Source organism: Chlamydotis macqueenii, chromosome 2 (genome assembly GCF_036417535.1).
Source record: "Chlamydotis macqueenii isolate bChlMac1 chromosome 2, bChlMac1.mat, whole genome shotgun sequence".
In the NCBI taxonomy this organism is placed as follows: domain Eukaryota; kingdom Metazoa; phylum Chordata; class Aves; order Otidiformes; family Otididae; genus Chlamydotis; species Chlamydotis macqueenii.
The window spans coordinates 107,406,084-107,428,944 of NC_141557.1; the positions used below are offsets into that span (position 1 = coordinate 107,406,084).

At 38.9% G+C, this 22,861-nt stretch overlaps 1 protein-coding gene across 2 annotated transcripts in view; it reads left to right on the forward strand.

The window, feature by feature from the left end:
• The window catches only part of SPIRE1 (spire type actin nucleation factor 1), a 133,240-nt gene that overhangs the window by 61,435 nt on the left and 48,944 nt on the right, over positions 1-22,861 (forward strand). For both annotated transcript variants that reach the window (XM_086740591.1, XM_086740590.1), the window contains exon 4: positions 20,499-20,624. In XM_086740591.1, coding sequence (XP_086596717.1) covers positions 20,499-20,624 — 126 coding nt within the window. The remainder of the gene's footprint in view (positions 1-20,498; positions 20,625-22,861) is intronic.

Here is a 22,861-nt window from a genome sequence, read left to right on the forward strand (position 1 = left end):
CTGGCTGAAGTACTCTCCCCTTCCAGGCCCTGCCACTCCCAGCCTTACTGTGTCGGTGCCCTTGCTGTGGGCAGGTGCTTTGCTCTCTCCTCCTTCTGCTGCCCCCCATCACCCAGTCACTTTCTCTAGAAGTGGCCAGCAGCACCCTCCTAAGCCCCCATGGGACCTGCTCTAAACAGCTTGGTGTTACATAGAAGGTAGATGCAATATATCTTCTTTTCCCCCAGTTTGGTAAAATGCTGTGAATTGGTGGGGCAATCAAAGTTGGATCGTTAGAGGAAGTTTCACTCAGTGCAGAGGCTGACGAGACCTTTGTATATACAGAGCTGAGGGCAGTGGCTTGTAAAGGTGATTATTCTGCAAGTTCTTAACTTGATTTCTGCAAACAATAAAAGAGAGGTCTGGAAAATTTTGCTGAACTCCTTCAGTTGCACTGGTACACATCCCTGAAATACAAAAAGGATAAGAAAATGTTTGGTCAGGTTTCAACTGTTAAGTCTGCTGAATGCCATTTTTCTAGTTCTGCTTTGTTAATACGTACCTTTGCTGGTCTGAGGTACCTGCCTATTTATATGTCTTAAAATCAACATCTTACATTTTAACTTTTAGCATCTTTTGCTATTGATTTTTTGTCATTCTGGAAATGTACCACGTTTGTAACTCTTTTCTTGCTGTTGCTGCTTTTGCCTAAATTATTTGCTGCAGGCTTAACGTTGCGGCTCGCCTTTATTCCCTACTCTATGTCGTTAATGCATGGACAGTACAAGAATGGCAGCGTCATTCTGCCACATTTTTGACATAAGTGCAGATCTGTAAGGTCTTTTTTTCCTGACTTCTTACCTTTTCAGTGGTAAGACTATGTTTTGTGTATAGCTTTTTTTTTTTTTTTTCCCCCAGCAGTGGTAAACTATGTTCCAGGCTACTCCCTTATTTACCCAGTGACTGTTTCACAACAGTAGTGTGTGGTCTTGTGACCTTGAGGCTCGAATATTGTAATCCCCTCTTGGCAAGACTCGCTATGAAGTTTTCTCCTCTGCAGTTTGTTGTGAATGCTGAAGAAGGTTTGCTTGTTGAATTGAGCAACTGTCATTCTGGCCTACAGTGCATTCTCTAAATTGCAAGCTTGGAAGATGGTAGAGATGGGCTGTGTGCTGCTTATATTGGTTTTTAAGGTTCTTAACCATATATTCTCCAGTATGGACATGATTTTGTCCTTGAAATGTGATTAAATGTTTTGTCCTTCTCCAGAAAGCGTCATTGTCAGGTCCAAGGCCAGTCTGCCACTAAGACTGAATTTTTCACCATTAATCGCTAATGTGGGTGAGCCTATCTTGTGCTTAAAACACAGAGATAAGATATGTGTCAGTTTTTATGTAGTGTGAAGTAGGCAAGGTCAATCCTGAACCCTCCCCTCACCTGGAAAATGCTGAGTAATGTGGTGGACACCTATTCCTAAGAACTGGGAAAAGTGTAAGTGCTAAATAGTACTGCCAAGATCATCATTGGCAAAGCTCCTGTTTGGAGAGGATACAGACAAGCATTTGTGCTGCTTCTCAGTATATTTGGCTGATTTGGTTTTTGATTTCCTTGGCAGGACCAACCTGCTGCACAGACTTGATTCACTGTGTTTTAAAAATGCATCTATGAAGAGAGGAGATGTTGGTTGCCAAACGCTTAACTTTTTTAGTCTTTGATGTATGTTGGATATGGCAGCCCTAAAGTAAATGAAGGGAGAAATAGAGACAGTAAGGACTGGATATTTTCAGACAGATGCTTTCCTTGTTTGGGGCCCTCTTCCCTGCCCCCATCTGCAGTACATACGCACCGTGGACATACAGTACACTCGGGAGTGCCAGGTTCGCTGTGCACGTACACAAATGTACATATACAGTAATCCTGAGGGGTCAGGAACACATTGGGTTGACAGCACATGTACGACTTGGGGAGCCTTGGGTCAACAGCGGGTATAGACAGAGTAGGCCTGGCATGCTGGGTGGTGTTGGGCTTTCTAAGGGTGTGTGAAGTCCTGTCATGTGGCACCTTTATCACGGCATGTGGCCCTCCCTGATACTGAAATGAGATGATGCAGTTTATCAGTCTCTTCCAGAGTATGCTCAAACCCTAATTCCACTCCTAATCTTATCTGACTCCTTATCCCACAGATCTCTACAGTCAGATAGTTTAAGTCAGCATCACTTTTCGTGTTAACCTGGAGGCACTTTCTAAGCTGCAGTTTATCAACATCTGCTGACCTGAGCCTCAACCCTAAACCCAATTCTAGTTTTATCTTCTAATTCCAGATGTAAATAAAGCCACATAACCTTTTGATAGCAGGTTTTATTCCGTGCTGGTGTTTGCTGGGCTGAACTCCCATCCTAGCCTTAGCCCTGTCATTTCTTCCAGCTTTGAATGTCATCGTAGCCAAATCGCTACTGCCAGCACTAGCCGTCACCTTAACTCTTCTTCAGAGCAGAGGTGGTGTCAATAGCATCAGCAAATCGTGACACTGCCTCTGCTACCTTTTTCTGTAGGTCTTTTAGAAGACATGCAAGGAGGCAGTGGACTTCCTGAACCAATATCTTCCACTTACTTATGTTCACCTTTTGTCCTGAAAGTTAATTCAACTTTAACAGGAACCTTATCTGCAGCCAAACTACACCTTATCTCAGAGACAAATATAGGTGGATGGCCCTCGGTGCTCAGTGGCCTCTGGTCCTGGGCCTTACCTGCGTAATCCCTTTTAGGTAGTGCAGTAATAATGTTCATTAATTCTGACCAAAAATTAACAGTCGTGTAACTGCTGCTTCACAAAGATGAATTAGTGACCCAGGTTGCATTGTAAACAAAACTCGTACTTAGGAAATTTCCATACTGACCTTTTAATTTGTATGAAAATTATTTTCAGAGCAGTATGTGCAGTATTGTGTTATCTCACTGTAACAAATACAAACAAGATTATGGTTTGCAATATTTTGATTGGTAGAAATTCATGTTTGTCCTTTGCTTGTCAGCAAAGAGGAAGAATACATTTTTCAGATTTCAGATATTTTAATTGCCTTTTAATCATTGGCATAGTCTCTAAAATGAGAAACTTGTAAGTGTAGGTGACTCATGTCTACGTAGTTCAAGGATGTGACTGATTTCTTTCAACTGGAAGGAACTGAAACTTGTAGTAGTGATATTGATCTGCCTGTGTTTTGAGTACTTTGAGTTTTGAGTACAGATCAACTATCTGCGGCATGTGTAGAGTTACAGAGAAAAAGAAGAGTATGTCCTGTCTCCATGCAATTACAGGTGGGATGAGAACATCTACGTTTAGATCTAAGTATTTTGGAGGCTCCCTTCTGAGTTTGAGGACATACATTATTGTGATATAGATGGTATGACCCCAAGTAAGTATAATATGGCAACCTGTCAGACAGGAACCAGAAAATGTAGTTAAAAACCAAGTCTGGGTATTTGTTTATGACAGATAGTTAAAGAGTTCATGTTACTGGAATTCAAAGGCCTATAATTTTGCCTAGTCCGTGAGGTTAAAATTAGTAAGATGCAGCTTTCTGTGAGTGTAATTCTGTTTTAAGGCTGGAGTGGCTTTAGCATTTTTATATGAACCTGTAGAACAGCATTTATGCTTCATTTCAAAACAAGCAACTTGCAGTGTACCCTGTAACTCTACCTGAAGCTTGTGAAGATTTTGGAACCTTACTAAAATCATTGTGCTCAAAAAAGACAAGTGATCAGCTCTTTTCTCTTGAGTCCTGTTTGTAATGTACTCAAATGTCACATGCTGGACTTTATCTTGGTAGATTTTCTTTTAGAAAAAGGTGATCTATGTCTCCACATGTTGATGGAGGAAAAAATTTAAATTACAGTGGGTTGGAAGTGTTCAGTTTCCTTAACTTTTGTTGTCACAGGGAGCTGAGCTGAGGACAGACTGTGCAAAATAAAGCAGAAGTGTCTGTCTGCTTGTTTGAGTCTTCATAATGTATGAGCAAATCTCCATGTTGTTGATTTTAAAATAAAATTATTTAACAGCAATAATAGGGTTTTGATATGAAGGGCTTTATAAACAGCTACAGAGCAAGTGGATTTATGACAACTGAGAACTCTGCATGTGAAATATAAGTAGAAGTGGAAGTAATTTTGTACTGTTCACAATGTTTATTGTGAGAGGTTTTTATTAGAACTGCATTACACCAAATGTACTTGCAAGGAAGTTGTGCCTTATGACTTTAGTCTTCTCATTAAAAAAAAGAAGGGCTTTTTTTTCCCCTCGCTTTAATTATTCTCATACAGAACAATGGAAACATCCCTTCTGTCAGCGTGGGCTTAGATGGATTGGTATGTCTTATTCCAGGCTGGGAGATAAAACCAAATGATCTTCCCTGTGGTGATTTTTACCTTCCCATTATGGCTCGCAGTAATGCATCTACACCAGTTAAAAAGCCTTGTACCCATAATTCACATAATTATACTGGTATAACCTGTCTAAGGTCTAAAATAGTCTGAGGAATCCAAGGAGTTGTCCAACAAAAACAGGAAACACAGATGGAGCGTTCAGATTATTTTTATGTATGGGGAGGTTAGAATACACCTGAAATTTGTGTGTGGCCTTTATGCATCTAAAAGAAGCAGAGTAGGGCATGGACTTTTTTTCCCATCTGTTTTATGCTGCAATTATTATAAATAATTTATATACGGGTAAAAATAAAGTTCTGGTTTGCAGTGGAGGTGGAAGGATTCTTTGGTGGTAGTGGTGTCCCGTGGTGCATAAAATGCAGAATTTGTTGTGACAGAGCTCCAGTTTTTCCTTTAAAATACAAATGTCTAAAATGTGCGAAGCAATCTGTTAGAAATAACACATCTGAATTTGAAGTTTAATCTGAAGTATCAAATAACCTGTGTTAGCCTGCACTGCCTAAAATAGACTCTGGAGACTAAAGTAGATCAATGTTTACTTTCACAAGTTACGTTTTGTTTGATCAGATTAATTTGGAATTCTAACTAATGACTGGAAATCAGGGTAATGGTCAATTAACACAGAAATGCTGTAGTGACCCATAACAAAGTGAAAAAAGAGCAGAGCCAGCTTACAAAAGTGACCCATTTCTTCTCTGCCCTATGGATTAACTCCAGGACTCAGCCGGGCAGTGCAGACTGACCTGTCCGAAGATGGATCTGCCTGAGAGCCTCTCTCTTCAACTCGCAACTGCCTCCTTTCTCCAGGTGTTATAACTGATAAGTGCACAGAAGGCTGTGATGGATTGTTCACATTCGCTGTCAGCCTGGTAAAGGCAGTAGATCTGCTCTGAAAAAGTAGCCAGGACAGCAGCTTGGTTTCTGTTAGGGTTTGGCAAAGGTTCATCTTGTCAGATTCTAGTTTCCACCTTTGTAGACTTTGCAGTCTTGGATGTTTGTGGTGTTGCATGTAGCTTTTTAGCCTTACTGGCTCCTTTCGCTACTTCAGAAATGCAGACCATTTTTATATGGGTTCACGTGACATCTTCTGTCGTGTCTGTAAGGCACAAGTGTTCTTTGATTTCCATGTAGTCCCAGCATCCCATAGGGAATATCCTGTGTACCTTATCTGTAGTGCTTGTATTATTTACATTATGTGTGTGATATATGTTTTAGTAGACAAGCAGGTTAACGGTAACATGCAAAACTGCTGTACAGTTTTCCTCTCTCATGTTGTGTTAGGTTGAAGGTTCCCAGTAGCTACCCTCACAGACCGTATTCAGAACAGTAGATCAACTTGTTTCTGCGGTTTTTAACTTGTGCGTATACAGCTCGTTTGAAATGGGCAGTATAGGTGTTCCTGTAGCTGTGATGCTCTACAGGCGCAAGAGAAGCAGGATTTATGGGCTGGGGGAGAACTTCTTAATTCGGCCAACTGATTTAGCTGGGGGAAAATATGTTAGCCCTTCCAGGCTGAAACGAGAGGTACAACGGCAGAGTCTCTCAAGTGCTTATCCGCTATCAGTTTTGGAGTCTCTAACTTCTGTGAGGTGTTAAGAGCCTCACAATCCACCACCTCATTCAGGAGAGGGGTCAAGAGGAAAAAAGTGGCTGTGGAAGCTTTGCATTTTCTAGTTCTTGCCAGGACACAAATTACTAGATTTGAGGGTGCTCAGAGGTTTTTCTTGCTGATAGCAGTTGTGTAAAAAACTGTGGATATTTCAGTTGTCAATATTGCTAGTTCAGAGTCACTTTAAGGATGATATAATTGCATTGCCAAAGAAGATGGAAGCAGCGTAGATGCTACACAATTACTTAATTCCTTCTAGAGGCATATTGTGCTGTAACAGCAACATGGGAAAAGTAAAGGAACGAAGCGAGGCCCCTTTAATTAAGCCACTGTGATCTCCTTGCTTTTGAATTATTCAAGAGGAAGCCTTGGGCTTGAGGCAAAGTTTCTTTTGGTGCATTTATTTCAGTGCCGGTAACAGTATTAAAAGAAATGAAACATTTAGAGGAAAGTTGTTTGAATTGACTTTAAAGTACCACTAATTTTCCAAAATAATAATCTCTCTATTTTAGCTATGTGATCTTTTTAGTATGCTCTTGATTCCTGTGTTCTCACGATGCTATTTTCTGCTCCCCTTTGCTTATTGTACTGTTGCAGGCTGTATTTTAGAAAAATATTTAAGTGAGATAAGACCATTTGAAACAAAGAAGTAAACAGTGTATATTAAATTCTGCTGGCCCCTGAAGATCTGAATCTAAAAGTCAGAATATCGTATGTATCCCAAAGATTGGTCTGAAGACAAGGAATGTTTTGCATTTCTCAGTAAAAGGATTTTTACAGTAGCTTTTTGTTTAAAATATGTCGTTGCAACGTCCTTAAATAGTATTGTAACTGAAGCAGTCTTAAGGGGTAGCTTTCAAAAGACTATTGTCTGCAGGATGCATGGCCCTGAGTATATTTTGAATGATTGATTTGTAAATATTTTTAATGAAATAACACAATGGGAAAAGCAGCATTCCTGGTGATGGCTTTTTCTCAGGTAGTTTTAGCTTTGGAGAATCATTAGAACATTTTAATCTAGCTGCTTTCCTAGTAGCTCCCACTAACTTGTCCAACTGAACAAAATGGTCCCAAGAGATAAACTCCTTGAATCTACGAAATTTGGCACAGCATTTGTTGAAGGGAAAGTGTAGGCTAGCCTGGATGCTCTAGGAAGACAGCAGGCATGGGAATTCAGGGATTTTCTTTGGGGGGGTGAAGCGAACTGGCAGAGCTGAGTAGCAACCATGGCTACTTGTTGTTTGGAGAGCCAAACTAAATAATATAAAGAAGATTTAGCTGAGGGATTGGCAAAGGCAGGGAGCTAAGGGATGGTGCTAAAGGAAGCCAGCTGCACGCAGGGGCAGTGCTTCGTATGCTGCTCTGAGTTTGCTTTGTGTAGAGCCTGTAAAGAAGGCACTAGGAAGGCGTTTTTTGGAAGCCTGGTTGGATGGAAAACAGAGGAGGTTTTTTCGCCTTTCCCCTGGAGAGACAACAAACCCCTTTGTTTTATTGTTACTTATGTATTTGCATCTCTGAGAAAGAGGCTAGAAACTTGATTTTAAGCGCTAGAAAAACAAGACGTTTGTTTTATTGTTATTGAGTTCATGATGGCAAGGAAGAACAAGATACTTTGGGTGATTTAAGCCAAAAGAGAGTTCTGTGGGTTTTTCCCTGGCTTTCTCTCAGGACAAAGCAAGCTTGGAGTTGGGACAAGAAGGTCCTAATGAGCAATTTTATTTGTTTTTCCTTTTCAGCATGCCAGGATTTCTTGATGTGAGCCCTAAAACCAACACTTGCTTTAGATGAGCAAATTCTCATGAAGCCAAATATCTTTATGAGCTGGTCTCTTCTAATCAATTGATGTCAATTAGTTCACTATATCATACTCTGCATAACAAGCCTCCATATATGTATTTCATACAGTCACACACACTTGCACAGATAGATGTTAAGTATCACTGTCCTCAGTCTACTTTTTAAAATAGAAAGATTATAAGGTGATGGTTGAAAACATGATGGCATTGGGGAAAGAAAATAAGAAATTGGGTTTGTTTTTTTAGAAAACTTTGACTTCTGTGGTAGCATGTAATAGTAACAAACAAATGAAAAAACTGAAGTTCAGGAGAGTATTAGCGTGATTTATTAAGTCTTTTCATGTCTGGATAGAGGAATCATGTCACAGTAGAAATATTTTTAATGGCTCAGAGGTAGAACAAAATAGAAAGTGTGTTTTCCAGGCAACACACGTTTGGAAATGAAAATATTCTGTAGTTAATTTTGCCCTTATGTTTGCGTTTAATTTCTTATAAACCTATTCAGAAAGTGAAGGGGTTCCCGTACCTTAGCTTGATCAAGAAAGCTGTGGACAGTTTGTATAAATCCCTTTAATGTAATTTTAAAGCAGCTTTGAACGTGACAAGTGTTTAAGTGAATTATGTTGATAGACAGGTTTCATTAATTAAAGTGATGTCATTTGGTGTCTTAAACAGTTGTCCTGATTTTTCATTCTGGGCAGTGTAATTGGAGGTCAACAAGTCTGCTTTACTTTGAAACTAACCACTGTGCTTGTTTTGAAAGGGTGATGTCAGTGCTTTTGACATTTGAATGTGTTAGCGTGCAAAGGAGGGGCGTTTGTTGCAATTTCTTGTGCTGGAAGTGGTGCTTACTGCGTTTGGAGCCAGGGCATTTTGCTGGGGACTTTCCAGTGAGGAGTCTGGCACTTGGCCTCGTGGTGTCACCTTCAGCAGAAGTGCTGAAATCTGTCCTTGCGGGAAACCTTTAAAAAAAACAAACTGCAGAACAGTTGCAAAAAGCGTACCTCTGAACGCTACGGGTTGTTTTTTCTTTCCTACCTGGGCCCACTTTTTGTCACGAGTGGCTGAAGGAGAGGGACAGAGGGGATGTGCCCGCGCCTTCCAGGTGCTTTCCAGGTGGCCGGGGATGCATGGCACCCATCTGCCCTTGGCCTGGCTCTAGGGTCAAGCAAGCAGGTAAAACTGGACGGGTGTCTGTGTTGCATCCATAAAGATGAAACTCAAGAGGTTTGTAATCTCCCGCTGGTTATTACTTCTGCCTGGGTGCATGGCAGCGAACTGCTGAGGTGAGATAACTAGGCCACCCCTCCTCTAACCTCTATTGTCTTACATGCCTACCACAATAAAATGATTAATAATTTTCTTTACCACTCTGACAGATAAAGATAACCTCACTTTGAGGTTAATTTGGCAGCTATCTAGGCCTTTTAATGAAGATGCTGCAAGCAGAGTGATTTCTTGGCAGCTCCCTGCTGGTGTCACGCAGAGAGGGAACTGAGCTCCCCTCGCCTTCCCCACCTCCCCCAGCTTCCACTTGAAGTCATCTTTCTTGTGAGACCCTGATGTATACTTAAGAATACTGGCAAAAAGTCATTTAGAAACACTTAGTTTGGTGCTTCTTGACAAGAGAGTGATGTTTTCAGCTATCTTCGCTGGCAGAACAAGCTGTAAGGTTTAACACTTTTTGGTTTTACGCTAGAATGTGATGGTACATCCTAAATTCATTTCAGAGCTGTCAACAAACTCCAGTTGAGGCACTTTGCTAGTGTCTTATTTTGTCCCTTTATCCATCGCTATCAAGTTCTTCTATATGAAATTGATGTTAAACCGGCTTTCACTTTGCTGAAGGTAGCAATGTTTGAAATACATTTATATATTTGCATTTCTAGTTACCTGCACTTTTCTCTTAAGTGTTGTTTATTTTAAAAATAAGTGCCCTGTGTTTCGGCCCTCAGAAGTGGCTTTATCATGAAAAATGTCAGTACAGAAAAGAGTTACCCAAGAGTAACAATTGGTCTTTGACTACATGCAGGAGAGTGCTCTACCACGATCAGCTCTTTGATAACCTTACTCTCCATGGACTGAGATTGCTACAGTATTAATTACCTTTCAGAGATTTAATTCCTTTTATATTTCTGCTTTTGAAGGCATTGGTAGATGTATCATGAAAAAGGATCTATTTCAACGAACGTGTAGTAGATGCCTCTGCAAGTGCCAGGGGTTTTAAAGGTAGCTTTGAAGTTGAAGAACTGAGCTGGCAGTTCCTGCCTGACATGCAGAGATATATCTTTCATGATATGTAGCTGAGAACAGGTAAGTAATTATCTATGGTGCAAGTCCTTAAAATACTTGGCACAAAATAGTTTAATTATTTTAAGAGCTGTGTTTAGAAACAAAGCACTCATGCAGCATTTGACTGGAGAACTAGGAAGGTGATTTGACTCCTTCCATTTTCTCTTTTTCCCTTCATATAATGAGATTTTGATGAAGAGGCAGCTGGTAGCTGAGTTGTGGTGTGTGGTTTTTTATTGTTTTTTTTCGTTGTTTGTTTTTTTTCCCTTAACTATTCTCTGTCAAAGACACATCCCTTTTACTACAGGACATGCTTGTTTCTACAAGGCTGCTTCTTAGATAAGAATGGTAAGACTTATCTGATGTGGCTGAAATAACCTAAAGTGCAAAATTATTATGTATTAATTAAAAGCAAGGTAATAAGAGTTGGGAAGACACTTCAAATGCTTTAAACTATGTATTTATTTTCCAGTGCATTTTTTTGAATGTGCAAATAAATTAATTTCAGAAAGAATGCTCAGCATTTGAAAATGCAAGTAACTGAAAATTTAACGAACTTTGCTTGTTTTTGCCATCAGAGACTGGACAAAGTGCATGGCTTTGCCTCCTTCTACAGGTGGCATATTTTGAAATAGGTAAGCTAACTGTTAGAAAGAACAGCCAAACCCTAGGGAAGAAGAAGAAGTGGTGTTTCAGAACTTAGTTTATTAGCAAGAGAGGATCTCTCTTGCTCTGTGTCTTTGGGTTCTCATAATGTGTTGAGGTCTGTGTTGTTCATCCTTTTTAGAAGCAAGGACTCATTCCTGTCCCCTCCAAGGAGTCATGGTGTTAAAATTAAACTGTTGTATTTTAAGACTGGAGCAAGAGATCAGCCTTTAGATTGTGCTAAAATCTTCATAGTCTCTTAATTAGAAATAGTGAAGGTTACATTTCATATGTATTCCTACGAGTTCAAGACCTAAGATTTCAGGAAAATCACCAATTACTGCAAAATGCGTAATAATTCACTGCAGCTGGCCATTCTAAATTTTCATATGGAGACTGAAATTTTTTTAGCAGATAGGTAGGAATGCAGATGGACCAAGAAAGTAGGGACATCATGGGAAAAATATGCTGTAGCATCCTATGCGATTTGGTCAGCTATGGCTTTGATCCAGAATTGTATTAATTTTCTCTATCGGAAGAGATTCTTGACCAGCTCAGTGGACTTTCTGTTGGCCTCAGATCTCCATTGGCAAAATAGAATTGGTAATTCCTAGCGTCAAGTGGGTGAGAGAGTACCTGCAGCATGAATTGCAAGGCATCTACTTGTGATGGAGCCTCTACATCACGACTACTGTCCCCGTGGTGTAAACTCACTGGAGTTTGGGATATAAGAGGTGGCCTTGAATGCTTGACAGAGTGGTGGTTTTACTCCTGTTGCTGCCATTGGCAAGAAATGTGTGGAGCCAAAGCAAAGCAGTAAAGCTGTCATTCCCTCAAGTCTCTGAGCAGTGAGGGCAATATAAACACCATCTGCAGTCCCTACAGGTGGTTAATCCCACCTGTATACAGGGCGTATGTCAAAGCCATTGACTCCAGATAATTCAATTTCTAGTAATTACCATACTGGAGACGATTTTCAGGAATGGAGTGTGGATAGAGGAAGAGAACAAAAAAGGGCACCACCACTAGAAGCAGAAGGAATTGAGGAGAAAATAACAGCTTTTAAATTCTGATTTGTTAGATATCCATTCTGCTTGAATAAGCAAGGGTATATAGTTGAACCAAAATTACAACATTTTGTTTTTAATCCGTTAATTTAGTCAGTAAATTGTGGGTTAAATACTTTTGTTCATGCCTATCTTAGAGTAGCATATGTTTTAAGTATTAACATTTATGTAACTGATATGCTTGATAAGACAATTGCAATGTAGATTCAATGGCTATAGATTTTTATTTTAAAATGCTAAGCATACTTGCCTAGAAGAGGAAGAGGAGGAATTTTTCTGTAGTCCTTTTTCATGCAATCAGTTTCAAGACCTGATTTCCCTGACAAAGGTACTACAAATAAGGAGTATGGCATACATGAAGGAATAGAATAGGTGTGAATACACTGAGATCTAACGAAAGCAAAATGAGACTATTTAGAAGTTGCTGGATTTATTCATTGGGAGTGAAGTTTAAAAGCTTGTTATGTTTTGTAATGCAGTTTGTTTGGTTATGCAGCTGGAAATCTGTTCTTTTGGATAGGAATAAAAAATCATGCTTCAGGACAAGACATGAAAGCAAATTGTTATTATGCTTACCAAGAGAAGTTTCAGCACTTTACATAAAAACAAACAAGCTTCCCACACACATACACTTTAAAGGTCTATACCTGAACTGTAAATTGCTGCCAAGGAAGGTGCATGTTTTTATTTTAGTTGATATATTTTAATTGAATTTTAAGTGGCTTATGAATAAAACCGCCTTACATTAATATATTGTCTCTCATTTAGTAAGTATGCAAACATCTGAACTGTTTAATAGTGAGATTGATCAGCATTATTGAAAAATTGATAGAGAAACAACCTCTCCTCTGCATTATTCTCCCCTCCCTATTTTATGTGTGTGAGTGAGATTTGGTTTCAGATTCTAGAGTCATTCCCCTCCATTTCCTGTTGCCTTTTGATAAAATTGTTTTCTCTTTTATTCTGTTTGAAAATTTCGCTATTTTTTAAGGTTTCTCCAGAGATGCTCTGTTTTTTTCAAGCACTACCTTGAGTGTAATGGCTGCTTTATATGCTTGTATGGAGGCTTGGGGAGAGAGGAAGAAAGGAGGACGTCTATCCTGCTCTCCTCCTCTGCTGCATGTGCCAAGTGTCCTGGTACAAAACCGACTCTCCTCTATTTCCTGCTGAACAGAAGTGGTAGTTCTAGTAAGAAGAGACCCTCCAGCCCGAAGGAGGGCCTGAGAAGCATGGCAGACAACCATACAAAATGACATTACGGGGGTGCAAGTCTTTGCTATCAGTCGTTGGAGTCTAAGTTATTTAATAAAGGGTGGTTCCAAAGCTTCATGGGCTGTTAGCTAAACAACTACAGGTAGCCCCGTGAGTGTGTACAGCCACTCCCCTTCTCCTTTAATTATCCAGTTTTATCATGTTTCCCCATCTATGCCTCCACTCCGCTTCTGAAGCTAGTTTTCTTACCTAGATGGTTTCATCCTGTCCTTCACACCGCTGCTCCTGCACAAAGTGCAGATGGGTGAGCAGTACAGATGAAAGCTGCTGAATGTACACAGAGCTGTTTCCTTGTTGTGAAGCAGAGAGCTGAAAGCTTTTTAAAACAGGTTGCTGCTGACAGGCTAACTAGTGGTTTTGCTATATGTTGCAGGGGTTGGCATTTCATGTAAAAGAATGGGAAAAATATTAATTGTAGGATTTCACCCTTGCTCATTAATAATCCCATTGATGTTCCACTGAACAGTCAAAGAACTAGAGCTAGCAAATTCAGATTACTGCATATTTATATTATTAATTCCTCTGTTATTCTGCTAAGAAACAATGGAGCTCAGTTTCTCTGAAACTGAGAGAGAATGCAGAATTGGTTTTCACTTAAGTTGCTCTTTTGAAACAAGCCTCTTTGAGAAGCAGGATGTTGTTAGTCCACTGTGTAAAGACAGTGTAACAGTACACCTCACACATATTCCAGAAACAGCTGTATGCAGGGGGTGTATTTGGGGGGTAAAAATAACTCAATAGCTTTCAAGAAAAAAATGAAGCTTTACACGAATGCAGCTTTGTCAAGAATTCTCCACAAGCACATAAAAGTAGTCAGTCATTGGAAAAATAATGTCAAAAAGTCCAGTGGAAATATCATCATCTCATAAAAACACAGGTTGACCTTCGTTTGAAGTCTACTTTGATAGTCAAAATCTTCATTCTGTATTTAGGAAGCTAATAAAGAGTAAGAATAGTGTTCACTGAGCATGAAAAATGTGGGATTGGGCTTAAAAATTGAAATTCAGTCAGTAACGTATATTGTAGTTTGCTTTCCATTTCTTAACACTTGTGTAAGTTTTAAATGCTTTCAAAAGTGTTTGTTACTGTGTTAAACATTTGTAAGACTTGTTTCCCTAAATATAGTATCATATAAATGTAACAGAATACAAGTTGTCTTCACCTTTAATTGTTTCTGTCATTGGAAAAGGTTCAAGTTTATAAGTGAGACAGTTCAGTGAGGTGTTAGTCTTGCAGTTGCTGTCTTGTCACTGCTTAAATTCAGTCTAATAGCATGAAAAAGTCATTAAAACTTCAAATAGCTGTGAGATGTAAGATTTTAAGGCAGAAAATGAACCACAGTGCTCAGCACCTCAAGGCAATCAGTACCTGGAGGAAATGGTGTCAGGACAGATATTCTGCTTAGAAGAAGGTAGTGGAGGAGAGTCCTTTACTGTGCACCAGTTTCATCTTGAGCATTGCTGAATTGCTCAAGTTTTGCTTTGTATTTCTAAAAACAACTACAGCATATGAAACTGCACTGCAGCATTTCCAAAACAAAGTCTTTCAGCTTTATTTCCGCTGACTTAAGTTTTGACTCAGTAGAGTATTTGCAAACATTTGTTAGTCCATTCCTGTTTGACATTTAAGCATATATAAAAATGATTTGTTCAAGGCCTTTAATTCTCTGAGTTTACAAAGCAGAAGGTGGTTAATGATGATGAAGATTGTATGATACTGGACAACTGGACGCTTCTTTAAGGATCAAGATCTTATGCAGAGCACTGTTTTCAATCCTTGCGTTGTCAAGTTCCCATTTGCAGTTTTGGCTTTAATTTCAGCAGCTGCATTTTTTTTTCCTTCTTTTTACAGTCCTGAAAGAGGGAACCAACCAAGGCCACTATTTCATAAAATTGTATCTGTTATTGCTAAATGCAATAGCTTTGCTGCTGCATTTGAATTTTCATATTAGAAAGGAAAATCAGTAAAGAGCAAATGTATTTGTTAAGCCATTGTATGGGGAGCATCACTTATACTATTAAATTCTAAACTTGGGTAAGTAGAGAACTATGTAGTTCTTCTCTTGTCCACCTCAAAGCGATGAAAGACATGATAAAAACAACAAATACCAGCATGAGGGGAAAACCTTACCAGATTGCTGGAGGACACTTAAATAATGAGGTAGATGTGCTCGACACCAGCAAACTAGCAATTTGCCTCAATTTCCACCAAACCTACTTTTTCCTTGAGGTGAGTAAAATTAATTAGGAGCTCACATATCAAGCAATTGGACATTCCATGGCACTTGCAAATGATAATTTAGAAAACCAGTTTAAAGTTACAAAGCTTCTGCAGGTGGCTCTCCAGGAAGAGTAACTTTCTGTAAATACTTTCTGTGAACTTGTTTTGTGGATTAATAGCTAACTCTGCACCCATCCCGTTTGTCTTATTGCAGTCTTACCTCACTCGTATTACACTAAAGTCCTTGATCAGAAGGATCAGCTAGTGCTTGGCCCGCTGCAGTTACAAGTGGTGGAGGCAGTGCCTGAAAAGTTTGAGAGAGCAACTGTGAACTGGTAGGGAGCAGGCGAGCTGGCTCCAGGTGTTGTGAAAGCCCGCTCAAAACTTGCACTGTGCCTAAGTACTGGCACTTAGGTGGTCCTAGAATGCAGAAGCATCTTACAAACGCACGTCAAAACTCTTCTTATTCCTCTGAACAGTCCATCCCTTAACTTTATTCTGGATAATAAAGAAGTGAAGCAAAATGCTTGGTTAAGTTTTACAAATTACACAGGTATTGTCTTCGTAAGATTTTTCCAGTAAGGCAGATGGCACCTTGAAGTTCACATTCATAGGAATAAAAGGATAAATATATATTTTTTTTTTCTTCAAACAAAAAGCCTAATCACAAGGTCTAGTTTATCTGCACAGAGATAAAATCTTTCAGAAAATAACCTTGACTGGGGAGAGCATCTCAAGCTGAGTTTTATTTTTTAAACCTGTTGCAGTACCATACTGCAAGGGATGAGGTAGATACCTAGTACAGTTGCATATTCAGGGATCTGTTGATTGAAATAATTTCTTCTTGTTGCTTAAGAAAAAGTACATCTTTTAAGTCTATATTAACACTCCCAGGCTTTCAAAACACTTAACAAGCTTGGCATTTGCAGGCTGGTTGTATATTTTGCATAATATCAATAGCTTGTCTTTTGCGGCCCTTGGGAAAAAGAAATCCTTTTCTTCTTTGTGGTGCATTCATACAGGCCCTCTGCCCAAGATGGCTGCAAGTGGAAACACTTTTTGTGTTTTGAAATCTTAATTCCAGCAGGCCAGGTGTTTTGATGAAGCTTCCAGCATGTATCTAGCCAAAAAGGTTTTGCAAAACCTGCCTGAATTTTAGTGGATGAGTCAGTTGTATTTTTTTTTGTAATTTTATGGAGCCCTTGATGGAATATATTCAAACAGATGCAACAAATGCTGTTTGATGTCTTTGGATGGTTAAATTGTGATTTCTGTTAACGCTGCTTTGGCTTAGTGCACTCTTATTTCCTAGTCAATTGAGGATGAATTTGGATAGAGGAGCTGGCAAGGCTATGGTATTTACATAATGCCTTTTTTTTTCTGTGAACCCTGAATGTGGATGGAAGCAGTCTGTAATCTTCTTAGTGATCTAAGCAAAGATTGAATGCTTTGGGTCAAGCTGGGGTTTGGATAGGCTCAGTTAGGGGGGAAAAAAGAAAATTAAAAATCCCAGCTCCTCACAATGATTGCAAATGGAAATACATACAGACCGAGCTAGTTAATGTTTCAGTAGTTGATAATATTTTTTGATATTTCACCAGTTTGCAAAGATCACATCATTTGTTTTCAAACATACTTCTTGAGACTTTTTGGAAACAGAACAAACAGCCCTTTTATTAGGCTCTGGGCGCTGTTCACATTCATTCCCCTTAGGATAGTTTTAAGTTGTATCATGAGGGATGAAAAGGGAAGTGTCAGAATAAGCAGCATACAGAGCCTTCCTTTCCTCGATGAACTCTGAATTGCTGGAAAAGGCTGCAGACCTGATCTTAATCCTTGCACCACGACCACTATGGCATGGTACGAGCAGGAGGAGTTCATTAGGTGGCTGTCCTTTCATATCTCAATTACTAAAACATTCTGACTGTGATTTTTGTGGTATGTTACCGTAACATACCTTTTCAGACTCTACTATCATAAAATTAAAGATGTGATTTTGAATTTTTTATGAAGTCGGTAAATATCCTGAACTCATGCTGGAAGTGACGTTTCATACTAAATTTGCCTTACCTGCCTAGATTTTGCAGTATTTTGTCATGTAGAAGTTACAGCTTGTCAGGTGCTCTGAACAACATGCAAGTACAATAGATTACAGTAAAGTGGGAAAAAATCAATCTATCCTATTTGCATTTTCCTTTTTCTTCAGACTTACCTTCCCCAATCCAAAAATTTATGCTAAGTCACTTGACTTAATGTTACCACAAGAAATTTTTGTATGTAATGCACCTTCACATAATACAAGATCACTCAGAGATTGATTTTTCAGAACATGAAAGTCAGTAGGAGGTGCTGGCCCTCTTTTAATAAATGCAGCCTAATGTTTACAAACCAAATGGTTAACTTCTTATGCGGTTGCTTTTGTAACTGAGTTCAGCAGCAGGTGTTTAATTTTTTTTTTCTTTACTTTGTGTTCAATAATAAATCAAGATTATATCCATCCCCTGCTTGAACTTATCACTGCTGCATTTCATTACCTTGCTCAATATTTGATGCAAATTGTTTCTAATTAACATACTTCTAAATAAAGGAAAAAAAGCATTCTTGAAAACCTATTTGCAGTCTGTATAATAATGAAATTTTATTCTCAGCTCTGAAGACTTGTACCATTTTATGACCTTTTTGAAATTGCTGTTGTTCTTATTCTTATTGTTATTCCTGTAAGTGGTATATTTCAGAATGAAACCCTTTCTATCTGTACCAGATATTAATAACCAGAAATAGCTTACTGAAAGCATGGTAACATAGGTAAGGACATGATTAGTTATTGAGAGAAAGGAACACAAATTAACCATACTCAGAATTTGGTCTTTTAAATGTCCTGGCTTTTTCAGTAAGTCAAGGGAAATATTTAATAGCTTCTATCTTTGCAGTATGCGTTGCCACTGTAGCACACATTAGAGGTGCATCTGTTTTGGTTTCTCTCTCTTAAGCTGCAAAGGAGATATGATTTGTTAAAATTAAAAAAGAAAGGGGGGGGGGGGAGAAAGAGGAAGGAAAAAATTAAAAATGTGAGGTTTTTCTCTCAACTATGCCCTTATGATTATCCAGAAATAAATTTGAACAGTAGAAGAAAATTTTGGCCATCATAAAGCAGTGTAAAAAGTTGAAATGGAGGAATCAGGGGCAGTTTTGTGAACGTCTGCCTTGCATTCCCTGTATGTAAGGAAATTATATAAGAAGGAAGGAAAATATACACATACATTCACACACATATATGAACTTTCTTTATATATATTCTTTTTTACAACTAAAAGGAGATATATGTATGTGTACAATAATCAGAATAGGATATTGCAGGAGTCCAAATTGTGCTTGTAAAAGTTTATCAAAGTTGACCAAATCTGACCAGTGAACTCAGTATTGTTATACTAATTGGAAGCAATAAAAGATAACAAGGAGCCTATGGCCTTAGAAAGCAACTTGTCAGTGAGATTGAGCCAATCTAAATCTGACTGCAACCAAAAGCAATTATTCAGCCCTTCCTCCCTTTTCTTCTCTCTGGCTGCAGGTTCCTCTTGCTCATTTTTGCCTGCGCTACTAAGTGTGCGTCCGTGCCATGAAGAATAATTGTCTCCTACTCCACTTCCTTCACGCTGTTAATTTTTGCCCAAGTGAGTGATGCTCTCTGAGTTAGGGCAGGAACCTTGGTTCCAGCATAAGGGCATCAGTGGACAGTGTCAGCTGGAGGCCATGGGACCACACCTTCTAGTGGCAGTATGAATTCAAATCAAATTGAAAGCAATATGGAAAAGCAGCCTGAGCTTTACATGTATCGTGCCCCTTGTAACCCCAGTGTTCACTGTAATGACAGATTTAAACAAATATGCCACTAGGCTAATTAAGGGCTCTTCTCCTAAAGAGGCTTTCGTCTCAAGCTTTAGTTCTGGAGATCTGAATGTAGCCACCTACTGCCTCAGGTTTTGGCTTGTTCTTAGTTTTAGCTCTATAGTTATAAGTACAGCTATATATATAATAAATAGCTACTGTAAAACCACAGTAACAAGACAAATTTTAACGTCTTGGTTAAGATTTTGGTTTATTTTAATATATACACCACTATGATATATTATATGTACGCTCTAGTTTCAACTTTGGGGATTCTTTCATTTAAAACTGTTTAGGGAACAAATTATAGATGTTATTTTGTTCCGTCTGTTTCCAGACAAGATTTCCGTGATGAATACTTAGAGGTGATGGATTTGACTTAGGGGAAAAAGATATTACAGCTATTAGCATCCCTGCTGAGCTATTCTAGTAGAAGCTAGATGTTTATGCTCGTGACACTGGATGTTGCTCATACCATTCAGGTTCTCTGTTTGAAATATATTCATAATATAATATTCACTGGTTCAGTGAAATGTCTTTTGTCAGAAATCGAAGCTGCATGTTTTACTCTAAAAGCAATGCTGAACTCACTACTTAGCAGTAATTGTAAATGATTATTAGTGATTTGAGTAGGCTTTCAGTTTGCAGGTTTAGTATATGTGAAAACATCTATCAGTGTTTCTTTTCATCAGCTGTGCCTGTGTCTGGAAATGTTAATGAGGTCTGATGTGAAGCAATAAGCCTGTAGTTCCATGGCTCTTGCTGATTTTTAAAATCTTTTTACTGCTTGAAATAAATTAAATCAAGAGTTTCAGCTTGATGATTACACTTACTTTTTTCCTTGCTTCATCTTCCATCCTTTCATAAATTGGTAGGGATACAGCTCTCTTCCACGTTCACAGGAAGCTAAACAACACTTACTGTTAAAGTTGGTTTGAATTAAGTACGTTTTCCCAAAATTTGATACTGCAAGATTGCTTCTTTCCCCTTCGCAATTATGTGATCTGTCTTTTTTTTTTTTTTTATGAAAAGGTAATGTCTTGATTTTTCAGAGTTTTCCAGGATTTTTTTCCCCTTACCATTTATTTTATAACAAGAGTTCTATAAGTTCTATTAGGACAGCAGTGGAAGGTTTAGAAAATAGACCCCAATTTCTGCCTAAACTTAAATGTCTCACGGATTTTTGTGCCCTAAATATTCCATTGCATTTGCTTTCATGTTATCTCATGCTCTGTATCATTAATGAAAGCAGTGGGGCATTGTTTTGATATTGCTATTTATTTTTCTCTCTAGCTGTGTGCTGCCCACCTGCCAACCCGATCAGAGGCGCCGAACCACTATCAAGCAGTATGTCGGGCTCTGTTTGCTGAAACAATGGAACTGTACACTTTCTTGGCCAAAATCAAAAGTGCAAAAGAGGTAAGCAGTCTGAGAAGGTTTTCTGCTTTTGAGCTCATTGCTGTGTGAGTTAGGCTTACAAAATCACTTCTGTGCCCAGCCTGTAGTGAATGTCAGATGCTTGAGGAAATTATCTGTAGTGTTCAGGGAAAGCAGTTCTACAGCTGGGTTTTTTTTTTTTTTTTCCTTTTGGCCTGTAACCATTTATAGATGTTTTGTAGAAATTGTTATTAATTTTGACTGGTCTATTTCAGAGTAAAACAGAAGTTTTTCTAGGAGGGTTACACGCTGCATACATGCATCCATTCCTGCGTTCATGTATGCAATGTATTTGAGTCTAAAAACTTCTCTGGTGTTTTCAGGGATGTTGTGAAACGTCAGAGCTTTGCCTGTTGTTCTTCAGCACCTTCTCATACCTTGTCTTTGGGAATTATCTGAGATTCTTGTTGCTCATATTTGGTCCCCAGTCAGCAGCTTCCCTTCCTTTTGATGTATGGGCTGGTTTGGCTGTCACATGGACTTCACAGCAGAGCCATCTTTAAAAAAAGAAAAATTTCTGCCTGTAGATCGTGATGATTATGCTCACTGCCTGCTTAGCTGTTACTGTTGACTGAAAGGCCATCCTGTGAACCACTACGATGAAATGGTCTGGCTGAAGAATAACTTTGAGAGTGGGTTGATGATTTTTAACGCAAATAGTTTCAGTGATCTGGCCTGCAGAACAGCAGAAATTGTATTAACACAGTGTGGGTGTTGGTTACGTTGGAAAACTGGTGAGTGAGGGGAAGGGCAGGAAAGGAAACAAGCTTCTTAAAGCTGGTTTCTTCACCGAAACTAACATGTAAAGTAACAACGCTTTCATAATTTTTGTTTTTAATAAATCTCTGAAGGATTTTCTTTTCTTTTGTAAGTCAAGATCTACAGTACCTTTGAAAAGCTGGGTAAGATTTTACAGGCTGATCTAAAAATTTTGCTGCTGAAGGAAGCAGAGCTATCCACCCACACACACATGCTCCCACTATTTTCCTTCATCTGGTTCTAGGAAACAAACACAGCAAATACCAGGGAAAAAAGGAGTCATTCCTTGTCAGGTTAATGAGCTGAATCAGCTCATCAAAGAGTTGGATGAGCCTCAGAGCAGCACAGAGGAGCTTTTATCCTCACACTGGTGGTGGAAGGCGCAAACCAGTCAGAGGCATAAGGAGCTGGTGCTGTCTTTTCTTCGTGGTTGAGATGCATCCTTCCAAGGGGGAGAATCCTTCAGAGATGTTTTTCTGTTGCATGTGGTCAAGTTTCGCCTCCACTTTTCCTCCAGCCCTGCTCAAACTGAAAGCAATTTTTAAACTGAAGCAGTATCATACAAGGATAATTTTGACAGCGTCAGCATGGCTAAAGAGCTGCTTGTTTTCTGAAGTGCCTGTGTTACTGTTCATCTACATCCAATATCCCTGATACAGAGAGCAGAAAGGATACAATGTCCCTGTGCTAAATTTATTTCCTGAACCTTGCCATCATTAATTTCACATCCGTCTTGGCTTTTGACTGCTCCTTAGTGTTCTGACCCCTGGATATACTAATTGAGGGACTTGTGCTAGAAACACCTCAGGTAACAGCTATTGCAAAGTCCATGTCGAGTCTCAAAGATAATACTCTCTGGAGTTCTTTTCACTCAGAGAGGGAATTATATTTAAAAAGAAGAGTGTTTTTAATTTGCAAATTATTTAGTCACCTTGAAATTGAACGTAAAAAGCCAACAACATCTGATCACACCATAGAGCATACTATGAGTTAATCCCAAATGAAAGAAACCATTTGCCTCTCAAAGGCTATTAGGGATTGATTCAAAGCACATTTAGGTCAAAGGAGGTAATCCTTGTAGATAGAATTTTGGCCCTACTGAAATCAGTAAGACTTTTATTGCTGCACCTAACTGAGGCCAGAATTTTGATCTTTAGATTTCATTTTACTCTGGATACAAGAAGTGACCAAGAAAATGATGTTACAAGCAGCTCCTGGAATCTGAATACTTTGGTTTTATAATGCGCTTGATCCTTGCTTATAGCTTTTATCCAACTGTAGATTAAGAATGTATTTAATTTTGAAAATAATGTAATGTACAAAGAAAAATATAGGTATGAAGAAAGTAAGAGGTGGAATGCTGTAAGTCTTGTTACACCATTTTAAAATGACCTCTATAGTTTATACTTGAGGCAAGCAGGGATCATATGATCACACTAGGTTTGTGCCAGTAAAAGCTG